Here is an 18,857-nt window from a genome sequence, read left to right as displayed (position 1 = left end):
TAACACCTTTTTATTGGTGCCCGATTTATCAACTAAGTCTGTGAGAATGCTTAGACATCCCTGGTCAGGCAAGCAGTAAATGGTGCACAGTTCCCTATTTAAAGAAAAGCTTCACTGAATGTAGCCAGAAAGCTTAAATCCAGGAACTTAAAAACATCATTTTCTGTGCACAACACTGTTGGACGCATTTTTACCAGTGGTAACGACAGCACTCCAGTGTTAGAAAAGAGTAGAATATATAAAGTCACTTTTAATTGTGCCCAACTCTGTGTAGGTCAGTCTGGCATTGCAATATGTACCCACCTGAAGGAACACCACAGATGTTGGAAACTTAGAAACGGATCTTCTGCTTTTGCAGACTATCTGCTTAAAGAAGCTCATAGTTAAAAGGTGCAACATGAACTATTACTTGACATCCATAAAGCAAGCGAGATGAAGTATTTCGAAATAATGGAAATTAATAAACGTATGTCCACCTGCCCAATCTTAGTACTACTGACCAGACTCTGTTCCCTTACTCGCCACTTCTAACGGCAGGTTCTAGTCATAATCCCATCTAGGCCCCGTGTTGTAAATTACACCTCTTACTCATATGACCCATTTTTTCGGTTATTTCATTTACTATAATTTCTCTTGTGATGAAAAAAATTACTTTATTTAATCATAGCTGTTTCACTTACCTGTTTCATCTCATAGTATATCTTATCTGTTTGTAATTTAGGTCCTATTAAATACAAGATTATTTTGCTCACCCACATCCTTGGAACAAGTCACCAAAGTTTATATTTCAAGTTATGTTCTTCTATGAACTATTGCTCTAACTTGTATTTAGCCCATTAGTTAATGTGCCACATATTTTATCTTAGTTAAATGATCTCTCATTGCATCTACATTGAAATAATTCCTCTCGTTTCATTCCTAAATCTAACATTAATGTTCTTCATATCTGGTATCGGAGATACTCTGTAAATGTACTAGTTATAGTTTTGATCCTACAAAATTTCACTGGACCATATATTTATCTTTGTACCTGATATGGCGTAACAGCCGAAAACCGGTTTGTGAAACAAATAATAAAATATATTTTTGAATATTACACCAATGTTTTGTGTGTTTTCATTCCAAATGTATAAAATATTGTACCAAGAACCGGCGGAACAGTGAATCAACGCATGTAACTTATTCTACTCGTCCTAATAATTTTACCTTAAGAACTGAGAAAAATAAAAGACGAACTTCTGGAATCTACAACTGTGAAATCAGACTATGATATGAGCATATTCAAACAAAGTCTGCCTGTGTACTTTGGGAGAGCAGTTAACCTTAAGGACTTGGCAAGGGAATCAAGGGAAATAATAATTGACATTGAAAGTGACAGAATTTGAAAATCATTCAAATGACAATAAGCACTATGGGACTTAATATCTGAGGCCATGAGTCCCTTACACTTAAAACTACTTAAACGTAAGTGACCTAAGGACATCACACACATCCATGCCCGATACAGGATTCGAACCTGAGACCGTAGCAGCAGCGCGGTTCCGGACTGAAGCGCCTAGAACCGCTCGTTCACAAGGGCCAGGTGACAGGATCTGACAGAGGTTTGTTGCGGTAATAGAACAACTCCTGAGAACTGGAGAACGTATTACCTGCTCAGTATTTTAGTATCAGAATATTGGAAAGAATGGGACTACTTCGAAATTATTTCTATGCTATCGGAACAAAAAGATGGATTTTTGTGGAGTCAGTGACCCTGCTTTATGACAACATGTTTTTAGTGGATCGTTTTTAGCTTGTCTGAATCATACGAAGATAAATATATTTCCATAACGGGAATGAAACTGAAAGGGAAATGGTACAAAGGAGGCTTAAGGGGAGTGCCGACTGGAATGATCAGGTTGTGTGATACATGTAGTGAGTCGCTAGAAGAACAGGTCTGATTATAAACAGCGCTTAAAGACATCCTAGGTGCGGCAGGTTCAGAGATGGTGGAAGATGGAGAAGCTTTAGAACAAGACGTATTGTGATCTACTACGCACTGAGCTACTGGGTTAGACGTCGATACAGATCCGCCAATAAAATAAGCGTTATTCCAGAATGATTTAGAAGAAACGTTCTTCTTGGAAAACGTATGCGATTTTTTTAGCTATGGGAAATAGCTGTTTACTCAAGAGCAACAAACATTGCTAACTTACATGTCGTCCATAACGGACTGTAGCTGATTAGATACAAACAATTATTGGTGTACAGTGCTTCAGTCGCTTTAATTTTAACACCACTACCGATGTTACTTCAAGATGTTTCACTGCGTGACAGAGTTTCGTACATTAATCTTGAGCGACTCGTCTGCGGGTCTGTGTTTATTGCAACGTTTTTGCTTATACACTGACAGGAAAAAAAAAATCATAATACCGAGAAGGATACGCATCTTCCTACATCCAAAAAGGTGATGTCCATTCAGATTTCTCGCCAGTCGCATAAAAGTGGTGTTGGTAGCTCTGCTACGAGGATACACATCAGGTTTTGCTTTAAAAACACGCTGTGACGGTGGTGAGCGTTAGTTGCGTTTGAGAGCGGACCTGGTGATTTGTGTTAGGCAAGAATACCTTCAAGGCACCAAAGACGCTATTATCACCAGTAACAGGGCTACGAGAAGCAGGATGTTGCTTCTTCGATATCGCAGAAAGACTTGGCAAGAAAGTAGCCATTGTACATGGTTTCTGGTAGCGGTGATCACGAGAATCAAAAGGTCGCAAGAGGACCGGGCTACTGACGGCCACGTGGCACTACCGAGAGGGAAGGCCATCGTGTTCGGCGTATGGCTCTGGCGCATCCTACTGCGTCTGCAGCTGCAATTCGAACAGCAGTTGGCACCACAGCGACACAACCACTGTTATAAATCGGTTACTTCAAAGACGGCTCCAATACGTATACCCTGTAGTGTGTATTCCACTGACCCCAAACCGCCGCCATTTGCGACTTAAGTAGTACCAAGCGAGAGCTCACTGGAGAACAGTGTGGGGGTCGGTTGCGTTTTCTGATGGAAGCTGGGTCTGCCTCGGTGCCAGTATTCCACGTTTCTTAGAGCTGAGAGCCTGTACCCAACCTATCTGCGTGCTAGACACGCAGGTCCCACCTGGAACTATGTGGTCTGTGGCGCGATTTAGTATGACAGCAGGTGCACTCTCGTGGTTATCCAGTGCACCCTGAGCGCAAATCTGTACGTCAGTCTGGTGATTCGATCTGTTGTGCATCCATTCATGTACAGCGTCCTCAGGGTATTTTCCATCAGGATAACACTCGCCCACAAACCGCTATTGTAACCCAACACGCTCTACTGAGTTCCGACATGTTGCCTTGGCCTGGGAGACAGCTCCGGTATGCTCTGGGGAACATTCGCGTGAGCATCCATGGGTCCAGTGGAGCTCGTGGAAGGCACCGTGACGGCCAAGGAGTATCGTACACTGATTGCACACCACGTACACCCCTTCATGACGATCATGTTTCCTGGCGACAGTGTCATTTTTCATCAAAATAATGCACCCTGTCACAAGACCAAGAGTGTGATGGAGTGGTTCGAGAAACACAGTGCCGAGTTACAGTTTATGTGCTGTCCCACCAACTCGCCAGATCAGAATCTGATCTAACAAATGTCGGATGTGGTTGAATGTGGCGACCTACCAGGGCCTCATTGCCTCCATACCACGACGCGTCTCCACTGTTATCCGTTCCAGAGATGGACAAACCGGCTATTAGGTAGGTGGACATAATGTTATGGCTGATCAGTGTACGTCTCTATCCCACTGTCACCTTTTTTCCCATTGATTTGAGGTATATCCCATTACCATTGTCCCCTCTCTCACTCTCAGTCTCTTTTTGCTTTTCTTTCCCAGTGCCACTGTCTCCACCATACTTCGGCAGCTCAAAAATTCTGGGAGGTTCAACTTACTTTTGCCTCTATAGCCATGTGTTTAAAATGCGCCCCCCCCGTGTACCAGCGTGTTAAAGTTCGCCGGTCTTAGAGATTACATCCCTTACCCCTCCCAATACTATGTTTGGCCTCCTATTACACGTAATTTTCATTTCGTCTCCTTCCTCTTTTGCTCCCACTGTCCCTGTCTCCATTAATCTCTTTCTCTCTCTTTTTGATTCGCACTGCTACTGCCTTCATACGTTTCCCTTTCTTTTTCACTGTCACTTTTTCTCTCCCACCATCACTGTCTCCTCTCTCTTTCGCCGTCAGCCTCCCTGCTACTGCTACTGTCTCTCAGCACAAAGAAAGCGAGAATATGTTCGCAGGCCAAAAGTCCCCTCTAGTCTTTCAGAATCTTTTAATGAGGGACATATTCACCCTTTTTTGTGCTCCGACAGCAGAATTTGTCCGCCGATTCCCTGCTTTTCCCTGCTACAGAATGGTGTGCTGCTTACGTAAAACAAATTCTGTAGGTCAGCAAAGATTTGACAGTTTATTTGTATACAGGGTGAGTCACCTAACGTTACCGCTGGATATATTTCGTAAACCACATCAAATACTGACGAACCGATTCCACAGACCGAACGTGAGGAGAGGGACTAGTGTAATTGTTTAATACAAACCATAAAAAAATGCACGGAAGTATGTTTTTTAACACAAACCTACGTTTTTTTAAATGGAACCACGTTAGTTTTGTTAGCACATCTGAACATATAAACAAATACGTAATCAGTGCCGTTTGTTGCATTGTAAAATGTTAATTATATCCGGAGATATTGTAACCTAAAGTTGACGCTTGAGTACCACTCCTCCGCTGTTCGATCGTGTGTATCGGAGAGCACCGAATTACGTAGGGATCCAAAGGGAACGGTGATGGACCTTAGGTACAGAAGAGACTGGAAGAGCACATTACGTCCACATGCTAACACCTTTTTATTGGTCTTTTTCACTGACGCACATGTGCATTACCATGACGTGGAGGACGCATAAATTGGTCAGCCCGTTCTCCTGATCTTACACCTCTGGACTTCTTTCTGTGGGGTACGTTAAAGGAGAACGTGTACCGTGATGTGCCTACAACCCCAAAGAATATGAAACAACGTATTGTGGCAGCCTGCGGCGACATTACACCAGATGGACTGCGGCGTGTACGACATTCATTACGCCAGAGATTGCAGTTGTGTGCAGCAAATGACGGCCACCACATTGAACATCTATTGGCCTGACATGTCGGGACACACTCTATTCCACTCCGTAATTGAAAACGGAAACCACGTGTGTACGTGTACCTCACCCCTCATGGTAATGTACATGTGCGTCAATGAAAAAGACCAATAAAAAGGTGTTAGCATGTGGACGTAATGTGCTGTTCCAGTCTCTTCTGTACCTAAGGTCCATCACCGTTCCCTTTGGATCCCTACGTAATTCGGTGCTCTCCAATACACACGATCGAACAGCGGAGGAGTGGTACTCAAGCGTCAACTTTAGGTTACAATATCTCCGTATGTAATTAAAATTTTACAATGCAACAAACGGCACTGATTACGTATTTTTTTATATGTTCAGCTGTGCTAACAAAACTAACGGGGTTCCATTTGAAAAAAAACGTAGGTTTGTGTTAAAAACATACTTCCGTGCATTTTTTTATGGTTTGTATTAAACAATTACACTAGCCCCTCTCCTCACGTTCGGTCTGTGGAATCGACTCGTCAGTATTTGATGTGGTTTACGAAATATATCCAGTGGTAATGTTAGGTGACTCACCCTGTATTTCGAGACATTTACATACTTTGACACAAAGAAACAACAAAAAGTACGCATAATATCAAGCTGACACAAAATCGTTTGCTTTAGATTTTTCCGGGATACTTTTGCTTCTTGATCGCAGTTCACCGAGAACGCCCGGCTTATGATTTTTATTTTAAAAGAGTGAAAAGTTATTAGCAATATTTGACTAAAATTGCAGTGTTTCCAATTTTACATATTTTTTGGCATTCATTTTAAGTTCTTTTCATGCATATTAAAACCCTTTTTAGCCAATTTTGTCACTGTAGTACCACTTTGGACACTTTTGTATAGGCGTGAAGTACCCAATATAAAGAAACAGCGCGTTACAGTTTTATTGGTGAAGAAATGCTGACTAAAAAGATAGTTTGTTGATTTTAGAACCCTCGCGATGACCCTAGAACCCTTGCCATGTGTTCACTAGGTCTGTTTAAAAGCATTTACGCATAAGCCTGGATATTACGAGTAGATGTTAGATGTATAAGTAGAGTAACTTTGAACCTCTGGATCTTGGTAACGAATACTGATAGCGAAAAAAGTTTCAAGTATCTGCGAAACATCATCTTCAGTTTTCTTTTTTTTTTTAGGTCATCAATCTTCTGGCTGGTTTGCTACGGGGCGCCACGAATTATTCTCCTGTGCGAGCCTCTTCATCTCGGAGTGGCATTTGAAACCTACGTCCTCAATTATTTGATGGATGTATTCCAAATCTCTGTCTTCCTCTACAGTTTTAGCCCTCTACGGCACCCTCTAGTAACAGGGGGTCTTTCCCTGGTGTCTTAACAGATGTCCTACCATCCTGTCCCTTCTCGTTGTTAGTTTTTTCCACATATTCCTTTCCTCTCCGATTCTGCACAGAACCTCGTCATTGCTTACCTTATCAGTCCACCTAATTTTCAACATACGCCTGTAGCACCCCATCTCAAATGCTTCGATTCTCTTCTGTTCCGGTTTTCCCACAGTCCATGTTTCACTACCATACAATGTTGTGCTCCAGACGTACGTTTTTAGAAATTTCTTCCTCAAATTAAGACCTATGTTGATACTAGTGGACTTCTCTTGGCCAGAAATGCCCTTTTTGCCACAGCTAGTCTGCTTTTGATGTCCGTCCGTCGTTGGTTATTTTGCTGCCTAGGTAGCAGGATTCCTTAACTTCATCTACTTCGTGACCATCAATCGCGATGTTAAATTTCTCGCTTATTCTGCTACTTCTCATTACTTTCGTCTTTCTTTGATTTACTCTCAGTTTATTTTCTGTACTCATTGGATTGTTCGTTCCATTCAGTAGATCACATAATTTTTCTTCAATGTCACTCAGTGTAGCAATGTCATAAGCGAATCGTATCATTGATATTCTTTTACCTTGAATTTTAATTCCACTCCTGAACCTTTCTTTTATTTCCATCATTTCTTCTTCGACGTACATTGAACAGTATGGGGGAGGGGCTAAATCCCTGTCTTAGCCCTGTTTAATCCAAGTGCTTCGTTCGTGGTCGTCCACTCTTATTAATCCCTCTTGGCTCTTGTACATATTGTGTATTACCTGTGGCGTCGATAGTTACGATGCCACACGTAGGTGAACGCTCTCGTAACTTGGCACTACGAGAGAAGACTAACTACGCCGACCACAGCGCCCTCTGGCCTACGCTGTGGAGCTCAGGGACTGCCGTCTTGATTTCGCCCATTTCGTCAAGAGAAGACGGCCTGGAAACATCGTTTCTACTATCGAGTGGCCAGCTTGATATTGAGACTTTGAATTAGTTACGTTCAGTTAAAGTTTGGACAGCAACGAGTATTTGTTAGTTTTGAGATAAGACAGAACAGTCATCCTAACTTCACAGGATTAGACATGGACTACGGCTTCACGCTTACGTGCTCGTCGTAGCCATAGTTATGTATGCATTTGATATTTACTTGTGTTTTTGACTCTATTAAGCGTGTTAAAGTTACATGCAGTACCGAAGTGCTCACATATGCTGCTCCTACTCACTTCCTTCACTCTCGGCCTACATTACAGAAGCAGTTCACAGGAGCAGACCCACGCACCGCCTATCGAGGCGGGATACAAAATTACCCGTCTCCCCCTACAGCTTACCACTATTTTTCTCAGAACTACAAACTTTTTGTACCATTTTACATTGTCGAACGCTTTTTCCAGGTCGACAAATCATATGAACATGTCTTGATTTTTCTTTAGTCTTGCTTCCATTATCAACGGCAGCGTCAGAACTGCCTCGCTGGTGCCTTTACTTTTCCCAAACACAAACTGATCGTCATCCAACACATCCCAATTTTTTCCCCCCTTCTTTATATTATTCTTGTCAACAACTTGGATGCATGAGCTGTTAAGCTGAATGTACGATAATTCTCGCACTTGTCAACTCTTGCAGTCTTCGGAACTGCGTGGATGATATTTTTTTCGAAAGTCAGATGATATGTCACCACCGGCCGGTGTGGCCGAGCGGTTCTAGGCGCTTCAGTCTGGAACCGCGCGACAGCTACGGTCGCAGGTTCGAATCCTGCCTCGGGAATGGATGTGTTTGATGTCCTTAGGTTAGTTAGGTTTAAGTAGTTCTAAGTTCTAAGGGATTGATGACCTAAGATGTTAAGTCCCATAGGGCTCAGAGCCATTTGAACGATTTGATATGTCGCCAAACTCATACATTCTACGCATCATCGTGAATAGTCGTTTTGTTGCCACTTCCCCCGATGATTTTAGAAATTCTGAAGGAATTTCTGTCTAATTTGATCTCAAGTCCTGCAAAGCTTTCTTAAATTCTGATACTAATACTAGGTCGCGTATCTCTTCTAAATCGACTACTGTTTCTTCTTCTATCCCATCAGACAAACCTTCTTCCTCATAAAGGTCTTCAGTTTACTCTTTCCATCTATCCGCTCTCTCCTCTGCATTTAACAGTGGAATTCCCGTTGGATTCTTAATGTTACCACCGTTGCTTTTAACGCCACCGAAGGTTGTTTTGATTTTCCTGAATGCTGAATATGTCCGTTGGCTCTTTCCCAGGCTTTCGAAGTGCTACTACTTTGACTTTGCACCAAACCTTGGGAACCTGCAATTTGGCAATACAGATTTCATATCCACTACTTTGTAGCAGGACCTTTTTTTCAGAGGTGTTATTTAATATTGAGGTATAGCTGTCGATATTAACCGCGGAGGTGTAGGCCATCCATCAAGCTGTATTTTACGTAGTGGACTTACAAGACGACAAGGTGCTAATATGGACTGACCCGATGAGTGCCGTCCGCAGCTCGTGGTCTCGTGGTCGCGTTCTCGCTTCCCGAACACGGGGTCGCGGGTTCGATTCCCGGCGGGGTCAAGGTTTTCCCCTGCCTCGAGATGACTAGGTGTTTGTGTTGTCCTCATCATTTCATCATCATTCATGAAAGTGGTGAAACTGGGCTGAGCAATGGTTGGGAATTTGCACGGGCGGTGATAACCGCGCAGTTGAGCGCCCCATGTACCAAACATCATCATCGTCATCATCGATGAGTGCCCTATAGTCTCTTATGAGGGCAGTCGAAGAAAAAAGTGTTAGTTCTTTGGCACGCGATATACTGTGAAGTCTCAATCGAGCAATGGAATTGCGTTAATGGGTTCATCTTCTGACATGTTGGAATTAGGGTTAACGGACGTGCAGATCAACTGGGGAAAATGGTGCAGCATCTCCTTCCCATCAACATAGGCCTACCATAAATTGATTTTCATAGTAGACTCATCAGACAAGGAAAACCGGAATGGACAAAGTTACTGAACACTGACAACATCGAAGCCACATGGTATTAGGCGATTCAACAACAGATTCCAAGCTACTCTTGACTTTTCAACTTAGGTCTCACGAAAATTCATTCCTTCTTCAAACTGTGATTGCTGCTTCATTGACGAGGCTGTTGTACACGTATTCATGCAATGCGGTAAATACCATTATCCAAGAACAATTACTCAGTACAATATTTTAAAAATTAAGGACTATTTTTCTGTCAGGGTAGCTCTTGTTTCCACAAATAGACCTGGAGCCAAAAGCATTTGACGTTTCATTCCTTCTTTGTAAAAGGGAACTTTAAATTTTGAGGGTGTCTTTAATGTTTCATTATGTATGTATAAAATTGGGTTTTATGATAAAATTTCTTGCATTTTTATTGTAATGATGCAATAAAACTAATGTACTGTGTTGACTACTTATCTAGTTTAATTGTATACTATATTTTGTAAGGAAATCAGACCAATGTCCTGTTCGTATCATTATGTGGAATAATTGTATCTGGTGGAAAGGACTCCGCCTGAAACGAAATAGAGTAAAATAAGAGTACGGCTCGGCGTTACCTCTTGGTGGGCGTGTTGCAGAGGCCGGTGGGACAGACGGTGCCGCGCGGGCAGTCGCCCTCGCAGATGTCCCTGGAGAGCACGAGCGACTGGTAGGAGCGCAGCATGGCCCGGCACTGCTGCTCGTCCTGCGCCACCAGCGCCAGGCTGGGGAAGCGCTCCTTCAGCCGGCGGCGCTCCTGGAACAGCACGCCAAGAGGCCGGCTAATTTCTTGCTACCAGCGTTTTCAAAAATCGTGGCCAACAAAAATATATAGGAGTGTGGTGGCACATCCTAACACACGCAAACTTGCTCTCAGGCACGCAGGTTGGCTCCAGGAAAGAAGTATCCACAGAAAATGCTATGTTTTCTTTTGTGTGTGAGGCACTAGTTGGTCTAATCGATAGCTTGAGGGCAGCAGGTGTTTCCTTCGATTTAATAAAAGCATTTGACTGTGCAGATCATACAATACGTCCCCGTAAATTGGAACGGTGTTGGATTGTAGAAAAAGCTCAACAATAGTTTACGTCATATGTGGAAAGGATGAAGCAGAGGGTTGTCCTCCAGTATCAGTAATCGGGGAAGCGGTTTGAATGTGACTGTGGTCATGTAAAGTGTGGATTACCACAGGGTTCTGTTCTGGGTCCACTGATTTTCTTGATACGTATTAATATTCTGCCGCTAAAAACACATACAAATAACAAAATTCTCGGTGAAATCCATCATTTTGAGTGCCTAGGACTGAGGGTAGATGGAAGTCTTTCTTTGAAGTATCGTGTAGAAGACGTTGTGCAGAAACTGGATGCTGCTAACTTCCCAATAAAATTATATCGTCTCTGAAACTGGAGTGAAAAGTCTTTGATTACTTTCTCTCTGTTATCTCATATGATGTTATATTTGGAGGTATCTCTGTGTGTCCAAAAAGAATATTTTTAATCCAGAAATGAGCGGTCAGAATGATCTGCTTTTACCTTTCGCGAACCTTGTGCAGGGCTTTGTTTAGGTGTCTCAGAGTTCTAACTCCCCTGTACATAGGAGTGTTAGAGGTGTAAGAGCAGATATAGTGATCTTGGTACCTGTATGTGTACCCACGTCAATGTGTTAATTATTTATTCTCTGCGATTAACAGTCTTGCCGCAAACATATCCGATAACTTACTACCTGATCTTTTCTGCTTGGTCGTAACTACACCACTAAGTCAGTATAGATTCACCGTTTTGCGTCCACGCATCCACACTTTAACACGTTTCGTCCTGCCCAGGAGAAAATAAGTATTAATGCCTTGCTCTTGCCACACGTGCTTGTAGATACTAACCAACCTCAAAACATACTATTCCTAATAGCTGTAATTATTAGTCTGCAAAAGAAGTAAATACCGATGTACCACTGTTCAGTACACTGTCCTCAGCCACCAATGAAAATATTTGTAATTATACCCCCCCCCCCCTAACACCCTCTTACAAACACGGGAATTTTTTTTCACATGAATGGGTCATTCAGAAGGAGCAGCAACATTCATCCAGTGTACTCTAGATGGAGAAACGATATTCACTTGGATAATAGTTTGTTAAGCTTTCTACAAAAAGCTGTGCACTATTCAGCGGTTTTCATTTTCAATATGCTTCCAATACAACTGAAAAACTTGAGTGTTAAGCCACAAGCGTTCAAATCCAAGTTGGAAGATGTTCTTGTGACACACTCCTTCTATTCTGAACAGGAGTCCCTTGCAGTAGTTGAGAAATTTTTGCGGTAATGTCGTTTTAATTTGTACAGTCTCTCACAATTTATTGTGTTTCATTAATTTTAATTCTTTTGTTTATAAATTTTGTAATTAGCATTCCGTAAACTATGTACTGACTCGTTCCATGACCTAGTAGCTGGAGCTCTTATGGTCCCGCGCAAACTGATAAATAAATAAACATACAGCGCGCCATATTACATATAGCTGTCAGCACGACATCCAGCGTCTCAGCACAGTACAGATTATCTCAGCACAACAAACAGCATCTCAGTATGAGATACATTGTAACTAATTAAATGTATCAGGAAATAATGTATGTTACCATGCAAGGTGGTGTTTGCAAACTACATAATTTAAGGAATTTAATCCCCTTAAGTGACGAAATGTCTTTTCCATCCTAGCAATGAAATAAGTTGCAGCAAGTACTCTTTGGGAATAGTAATGAATAAAACTGCTGCATTTATTTCCAGCATGAATTTTCACATGCATCTTTACTTTCGCCAATGCTTCATCTCTTACCTTCCAAACTTTATTATTTATTTCTAAGCCCATCATGGGGCATGGGGTGGTAAATATTCATACCAACGAATCAGCAGAAAAAAAATATACATGGTAGTTGCAGTGTCAGTGAAAACACAGCCCGCTAGTATGCTTTTAACAGCCTAACAAAATCTAATGGGATTTAACGTGTCTGTGGAAGTTCCCACTGTTGCCGCTAGTAGCGCCACTGGCCGTCTATTCGCAGCATAATAGTACGCTATACGAGGGCATTATGGGACCGCGCCGGCCGAGGTGGCCGAGCGGTTCTAGGCGCTACAGTCTGGAACCGCGCGATCGCTACGGTCGCAGGTTCGAATCCTGCTTCGGGCGTGGATGTGTGTGATGTCCTTAGGTTAGTTAGGTTTAAGTAGTTCTAAGTTCTAGGGGACTGATGACCTCAGTAGTTAAGTCCCATAGTGCTCAGAGCCATGGGACCGTATTGAGGAATAGTTGTTGTTGAAATTACATGTGCTTGTGCAGGTCGTGAACAGTGGGTCATCTTATCTGTGAATAGTGGTTTGCTGCATTATTTGTTTTCGAGGATTATGATCTACCTGAAGTCATCTTTTAACGAAGATACAGTAACTAATACAGAAAGCATATAGGGTTAAAAATATGTAGTATTTCCACTCGTACTACAGTTGTACAACTTGCTGACAGGTAGAAATATGTGAAATGAAAGTACGTAGCTTCTAGGCTTCTGCGACGTATAATAGTCTGAGAAGCAGTAATTTCTTACAGATGCCGTACTGCTCTGTACCGTTCTGCAAAAACGGAAGAGGAAAAACGTTTGGCATAAGTTACCACGAGTTTCCGATTGATAATGACCTAAGGTAAACGTGGCTAAGATTGATTTCTCGAGATAACGGAGGTTCAAATCCTCCCTCGGGCATGGGTGTGTGAGTTTGTCCTTAGGATAATTTAGGTTAAGTAGTGTGTAAGTTTAGGGACTGATGACCTTAGCAGTTAAGTCCCATAAGATTTCATACACATTTGAACATAATACACTGTCAAGCTCATCAGTAGTTTGCAATGAACATTTTACGGAGGCAGATAATAAATCAAGCTCCAAGACAAAGATTCTCAAAACAGGTAGCCTTCCTAGCAGATTTCCTGATCATCCTCCCCATAAAATTCCCGTAGCAGTAATATCGATACGACAAATTGAAAAGGAGCCTCCATATTATGAGATATCCCGTAAACGCAAAAGAAGTTCAGGCTCTGGGCAAGCAACGCGCACAAATGTTTTATCAAATGAAGTCACGTCAGCTGGAGTTCAGACAAAGACGACGCGCTTTCCAGACTGAAACTGTTAGAAAAAGAACTAAGGTCACACAAAATTAAGGCATGGAGACTAACGAGCAGACTGAAAAGGCAGGGACATAACATCCGCGCGCTGTCAGAACGACTTTCACACTATGAAAATAATGAGTATCGTAAAACCCTGGGGTCGTTAATATCACAAGAAAGTAATACTTTTAAAATAGAATTTTTGCTACAGAAAATAAAAAATGCAGAGAAAAAATAGCTGCGCTGGGGCGAGAATGTAATAATACAGTGCATTTGGCAATACTGCTCTCCTAAAGGTTACAAATATGCCAGAGATTTTGTGCTAAAATTGCCCAGTAACCGTCCTCTTTGTCGGTTTCTTGGTGACATTTCACGGGAGACAGGTGATAAAGTCAGGGTTGCAAGCAGAAGCTACCTGTCTAAACAAGGCGGAGTTGCTATGTAGCTTAGTAATTGATGAAATGTCAATTAAGCAACAACTCCAGTACGGCAGAAAATTAGATGCATTCTTCGGAGAACGAGATGCAATGCAGGCGGAGCAGCTTGAAAATGGTGTCGACTCAAAGTAATGTGGGCAAAGAAAATTACTAGTACTGGCTAATCGTTTGTTATATTTCATAATAAATGAACTTTCCACTAAATTCAGGTTGCCAGCAGCGTATTTTTTTACTAAACAGCTTTCTGGTACGCAGCTGCATAAACTTACGTTGTCTGTGACTCAAAGTGACTTTCTCGTGCTTCGCATCGTAACAGGTAATCATGTAACAAACGTCACAATGATGAAAAACTTGTGTGGAAGTAAATCACTGTCTCGTAGAGTGCCACATCCAGAGAACTGAACAGCCGCTGTTTCTAGCTTTCGATCAGTGTCACATTTTAAATAATCTGAGATCTCTTTCTTTAGAAAGAGCTATGTTTGATGGTGAGGAAGTGAGTTCTGGGAAATACGTGCAACAGTTGTACGAACTACAGAAATCACAAAACGTGTCAGTTTTCTTTCTAGGAAGCACGTTGATCTCACTAACACCGAAAAAATTAACGTTAAGCGTGATAAGCAGATATTTTCGCCAGAAATAATTTCTGCACTAAAGCTTCTTAAAAACAATAGTCACGTTCACGAGAAAGCTTCGGATTTCATTTCTTCAGGAGCTACGATAAAATACATGGAAGCACGTATTAAAATGGCATATACTTCATTATGTTAGCAGTACATCACATCATACACTTAGTCGCAATGATGGCAGAATGCTGTACCTTCCAATTGACGATGAAACGCTAGAATGGCTACAAAATCAATTTCTTCCGTATCTAGACACTATTAAAAATGAAAGTACTAGAACTGAGAAGCAATGCCTAAGTAATGAAACATATGAAGCAGTAAAATTAACGACCATCTCAACAGTCGAATGCATAAAATATTTGCAAAATATTGGCTTTCACTTTGTCCTCAGTCGCAGTTTTAACAGCGACTGTGTGGAAATGTTCTTCAGTGGACAGCTACTTAAAGCCGACGGTAACGACATGTTGGATTGCAGAGCAGTGACTTGCAGTATGAACAGAATTTTGAAAACAGCTTTGTTATCGGTACTTTCGTGTACCAACACACACACGGACAAAAAAGCACTTCCAGTATGGAGAAGTTCACACGCAAAACCATAAACATACAATAGCCAAGAGGTAAACAAAGGGAAAGAACAGTTGCCTGGTCATATTATTAAGTACTAACTGCCACGCGAGAAATGCAACATAAGTGTTTGTATTAAAATGCTCTCATGCTCCTACCGTTATTAGAGAAATCTAGTACATCCTTCTTAGAAAGTAAAATTTTCTGCCTGCGATCACTTTTACTAAGACTGATTTTTTTTTACCTAAGCATGCTAATAATGAGTTTTATATTTTTTCCAGATACACAGCTTAATACTGTTAAATTATCACCAATGGCATATGTACATCGGTGGACATCTCGTAAAGAAAGTATTAAATGAAATATTCTGTACGTCCTGCGAACTTCGGATTTCAACCAGTTCGCACACATCTTCCTTATTGGCTTTAATATATTCCCGTGACGTCACAGGAAATTTTTGTGACTCTGCTAAATACTGTATCAGATTTTGTGGCAAGTGCTCTACCGTACTTGCAAACTACTGGTGAGAGAAAACATTTGTAAATGTATAAAGTGGCAGAACCAGAAAAAGCAGCTTGTTTATGTCGTGACAGTGGGGAAAATCATTCGAAATTTCTTAGAGTCATTATGTGTAAATATTTTTTACCAATTGTGCTGAAGCAGATAGCTTCATTTACCACAGAAGCTTACGAAAAACCGAAGTTCTTGAATTCCAAACCACTTAACCGAAAGGTACTGCGTGTACAACACCATGCAATGTGACATGTAGACAATATGTGTCGCACACATATATGTAGAATACCAGTAAAAACTGATTTAATCTGTTTTATAGAGAAGTTGTATTTTTTTCGCCAATAAACAGAATTGATAAAATCATCCGTTACTTTTGTGCTCCAGTGTGTAAATGGTTGTGTGCCAGTTTCACTGAAGCAGGTACCTTCCTCTGCAATAACACCTGAATCGAAATGTGCGGCGTGTTTAACACATAGACACTCCACACAGTAGAAGCTGGCAGGCAGCGCTCGGCGGCGGCCGGCTGAACTACCCGGTGTAACAAGCGAGAGATACGGAGTGCCGAGGCTGTTCAGAGCATACTAGCCGGCTTTGGTTAAAAGCATTTCAGGGGTCAGAATTCAACTAAAAGTTCGTGTAAATATGTGTCCAATTTACAATGGGTGTAATGGTACAGCTGTCTGAATTTAATGTATTCAGTCCTGATGTGGACTGATCTGGCATCACATACAGTAAATGCTTCTGTATTTGTATCGGAAGCGACTTGTGTACCGATACAAAGATTAGTAGGCATTACTGAATACAAAAGAAAGACTAACCTATTCAGTCGAAGTCTACATAATAACGAAATCTCAACAATTAATTTTAAACTGCAGTTAAGAATTACACCAAAGGTCATAGGTGTTTAAACCAATCATCATCGTTGTTGTGACACTGTATCAGATCTTCTGCAAAGTACGTTCATGGGCACTTACAGAGGTGTCCCATTGTCTACGTTCTGCTTTCACAGGAACCATCTTATTCTGAAAACAGTCAGTTTCGAAGATATTCAGTGCATCTTCCAACGCCACAAAAGATTTCATTGAGAGCCCTCCAACGCTCCCAGTTCGTATCTATACCAGAAGGGAGATTTTCCTTAAATGTGAAACATTCACTGTGTGCTGTAGATTGTCCTAAACGCAGTCTGGCCACTCTTTGGCTAATGGTTGGTTGTTGAGAAGTCTTCTTAAAGCTCTTCTGGGATTATAGTTGTGTCCTTAGATGTTCATGTCTAAAAAGAAGATGTGCCTGACTGTTGATTGCCTTGCTATATTCATATTGAGACGTAAGATTATGACACACACAATATGGCACGATGCTGGCCTCATAACGAAGTTTGTAGGTGGATTTAGCTTTCAGACATCCATTTATAAATCCACGTGAATCATATGATGCAAAATTACCTTCGTGTGCGTGTAAAGGCTGATGCTTTGTAGGTTGAGATGTTTACTTGCTGAATAGCATAAGGATAAATGTGTTTCTTAACTCTGAGGATGTGCACCACAAACGGTCACCGACAACTCTAGATGCATTTCTTTAATTGCAATATTTTCTTTGTGTTGAGGCAGAATGTCTTGTAGATCAAGAATATGCCCAGATACTTTGGGGAAAAATTATGTTCTGACTCACCTCAATAAGAATTATTTTCCAATTTCCTTACTACATACCTTTTTTTCAGATGGGAAGCAAAAACAAGCTTCTGTGTGGAGTTCACCGGAAGTTGATTCTTTTTATAGTATTCGCGTTGGTTGTTCACTGCAACAGAAAGTAACTGTAATAGTGTACTGTACCGTATGCGGTCGGTATATCAACGAAGACAGCTCCTATTATATTTTTGTTTTTCAATCTATGTTCGAATACAAGGCTTAACTCAGTGCCTGTGATGCACACCAGTTCCATGGCCAAAATTCATCTGTTCTCAAATAAGAAATGCATAATTTCTAGCAGCTATTCTGTTGAATGGTGTATACAGATGACATAGCAACGAAATTGGCCATAGGTCCCGGGATGAGCCAAGACCTTCAGTTGTCGAAAGCTACAATTTTCGCTTTCCTCAATACTTCATGTGTATTCTTTAGGTGCTGGTATTTGTTAAAGAGGCCGAGACAACTTTTTCATGATTTACCAAAGTGTTAAAAACTAAAACTCAGAGACGTGGTGGTTTGGCGAAATTTATCAAATGACAAGGAAACTCCATGGCCATGCGTAAGTCTGATGAAAAACATTGGCACAGCTGTCTGACTTACTCGAATCTGTAAATTAAACTCATTTTCTGCAGCAACGGAACCATTTAAAGCATTGCATACGAGGAATTTGGGCACAATCAATGTTCACGATGAAAAATATGGCAAGGATTAGTTAATGGGAATTATATCCTTACTTCTTTGACTGTTAAAACACCTTTATGTATTTCACGAAGCTCGAAGATAGTAACTTCGTAAGTAATTTGCTAATCGTTAATGAATTTCATTCATGATAAGCACTGATCAAACTACTTTCGCTCTAGGCGGCAACAAGACGCATAGCGCCTCTGAGAGTATAAAAGGCTCTCAAATGAAAACGAAAGAGATGGAAAAGAAACAAGGGAACTGTTTCTTATATCTAAATTAATCACCATAACTGTTAATACCTGGATACACTCACGGTTCCCCATGCAACCGCAAAACATTTTTCCATCTTGTCTCACAGTGGGGTCAATGTAAGAAAAATTAAGGTGATTAAGTTTAAAGTAATAAACGGTTTACTTACTTTTTCCATGTGTCTCGTTTTCATTTGGCTGCCACTTATATGTGTAGTACGGACTAACCGACAAACGGATCATTTGACCTACTGCCTTATCGAATGCTCCAAAAGGGCTCTCATATAAGGGGGACTTACTGCAAACTGTGCTACTACTGCTACAGGAAGGTGTTACTTTGGCTGTGTATGATATGATATGGGTCAGGATAACAAAGAATCCGTCTATCCTATTCGTAAAATAACACATCATTAAAATTTTACATTCTCTATCCGACAGATCGACCGCACGTAATT

At 41.2% G+C, this 18,857-nt stretch overlaps 1 protein-coding gene across 1 annotated transcript in view; it reads right to left on the bottom strand.

Annotated features, from left to right (window-relative positions):
• Positions 1-18,857, bottom strand: part of LOC126176401 (uncharacterized) — a 283,679-nt gene that overhangs the window by 47,971 nt on the left and 216,851 nt on the right. Inside the window, exon 5 of the mRNA XM_049923558.1 lies at positions 10,098-10,276. Within this exon, the coding sequence (XP_049779515.1) occupies positions 10,098-10,276 (179 nt within the window). The remainder of the gene's footprint in view (positions 1-10,097; positions 10,277-18,857) is intronic.

This window comes from Schistocerca cancellata, chromosome 3 (genome assembly GCF_023864275.1).
Source record: "Schistocerca cancellata isolate TAMUIC-IGC-003103 chromosome 3, iqSchCanc2.1, whole genome shotgun sequence".
NCBI lineage: Eukaryota > Metazoa > Arthropoda > Insecta > Orthoptera > Acrididae > Schistocerca > Schistocerca cancellata.
Note: the sequence above shows the minus strand (reverse complement) of the source record. Positions and strands in the feature narration are given on the sequence as shown.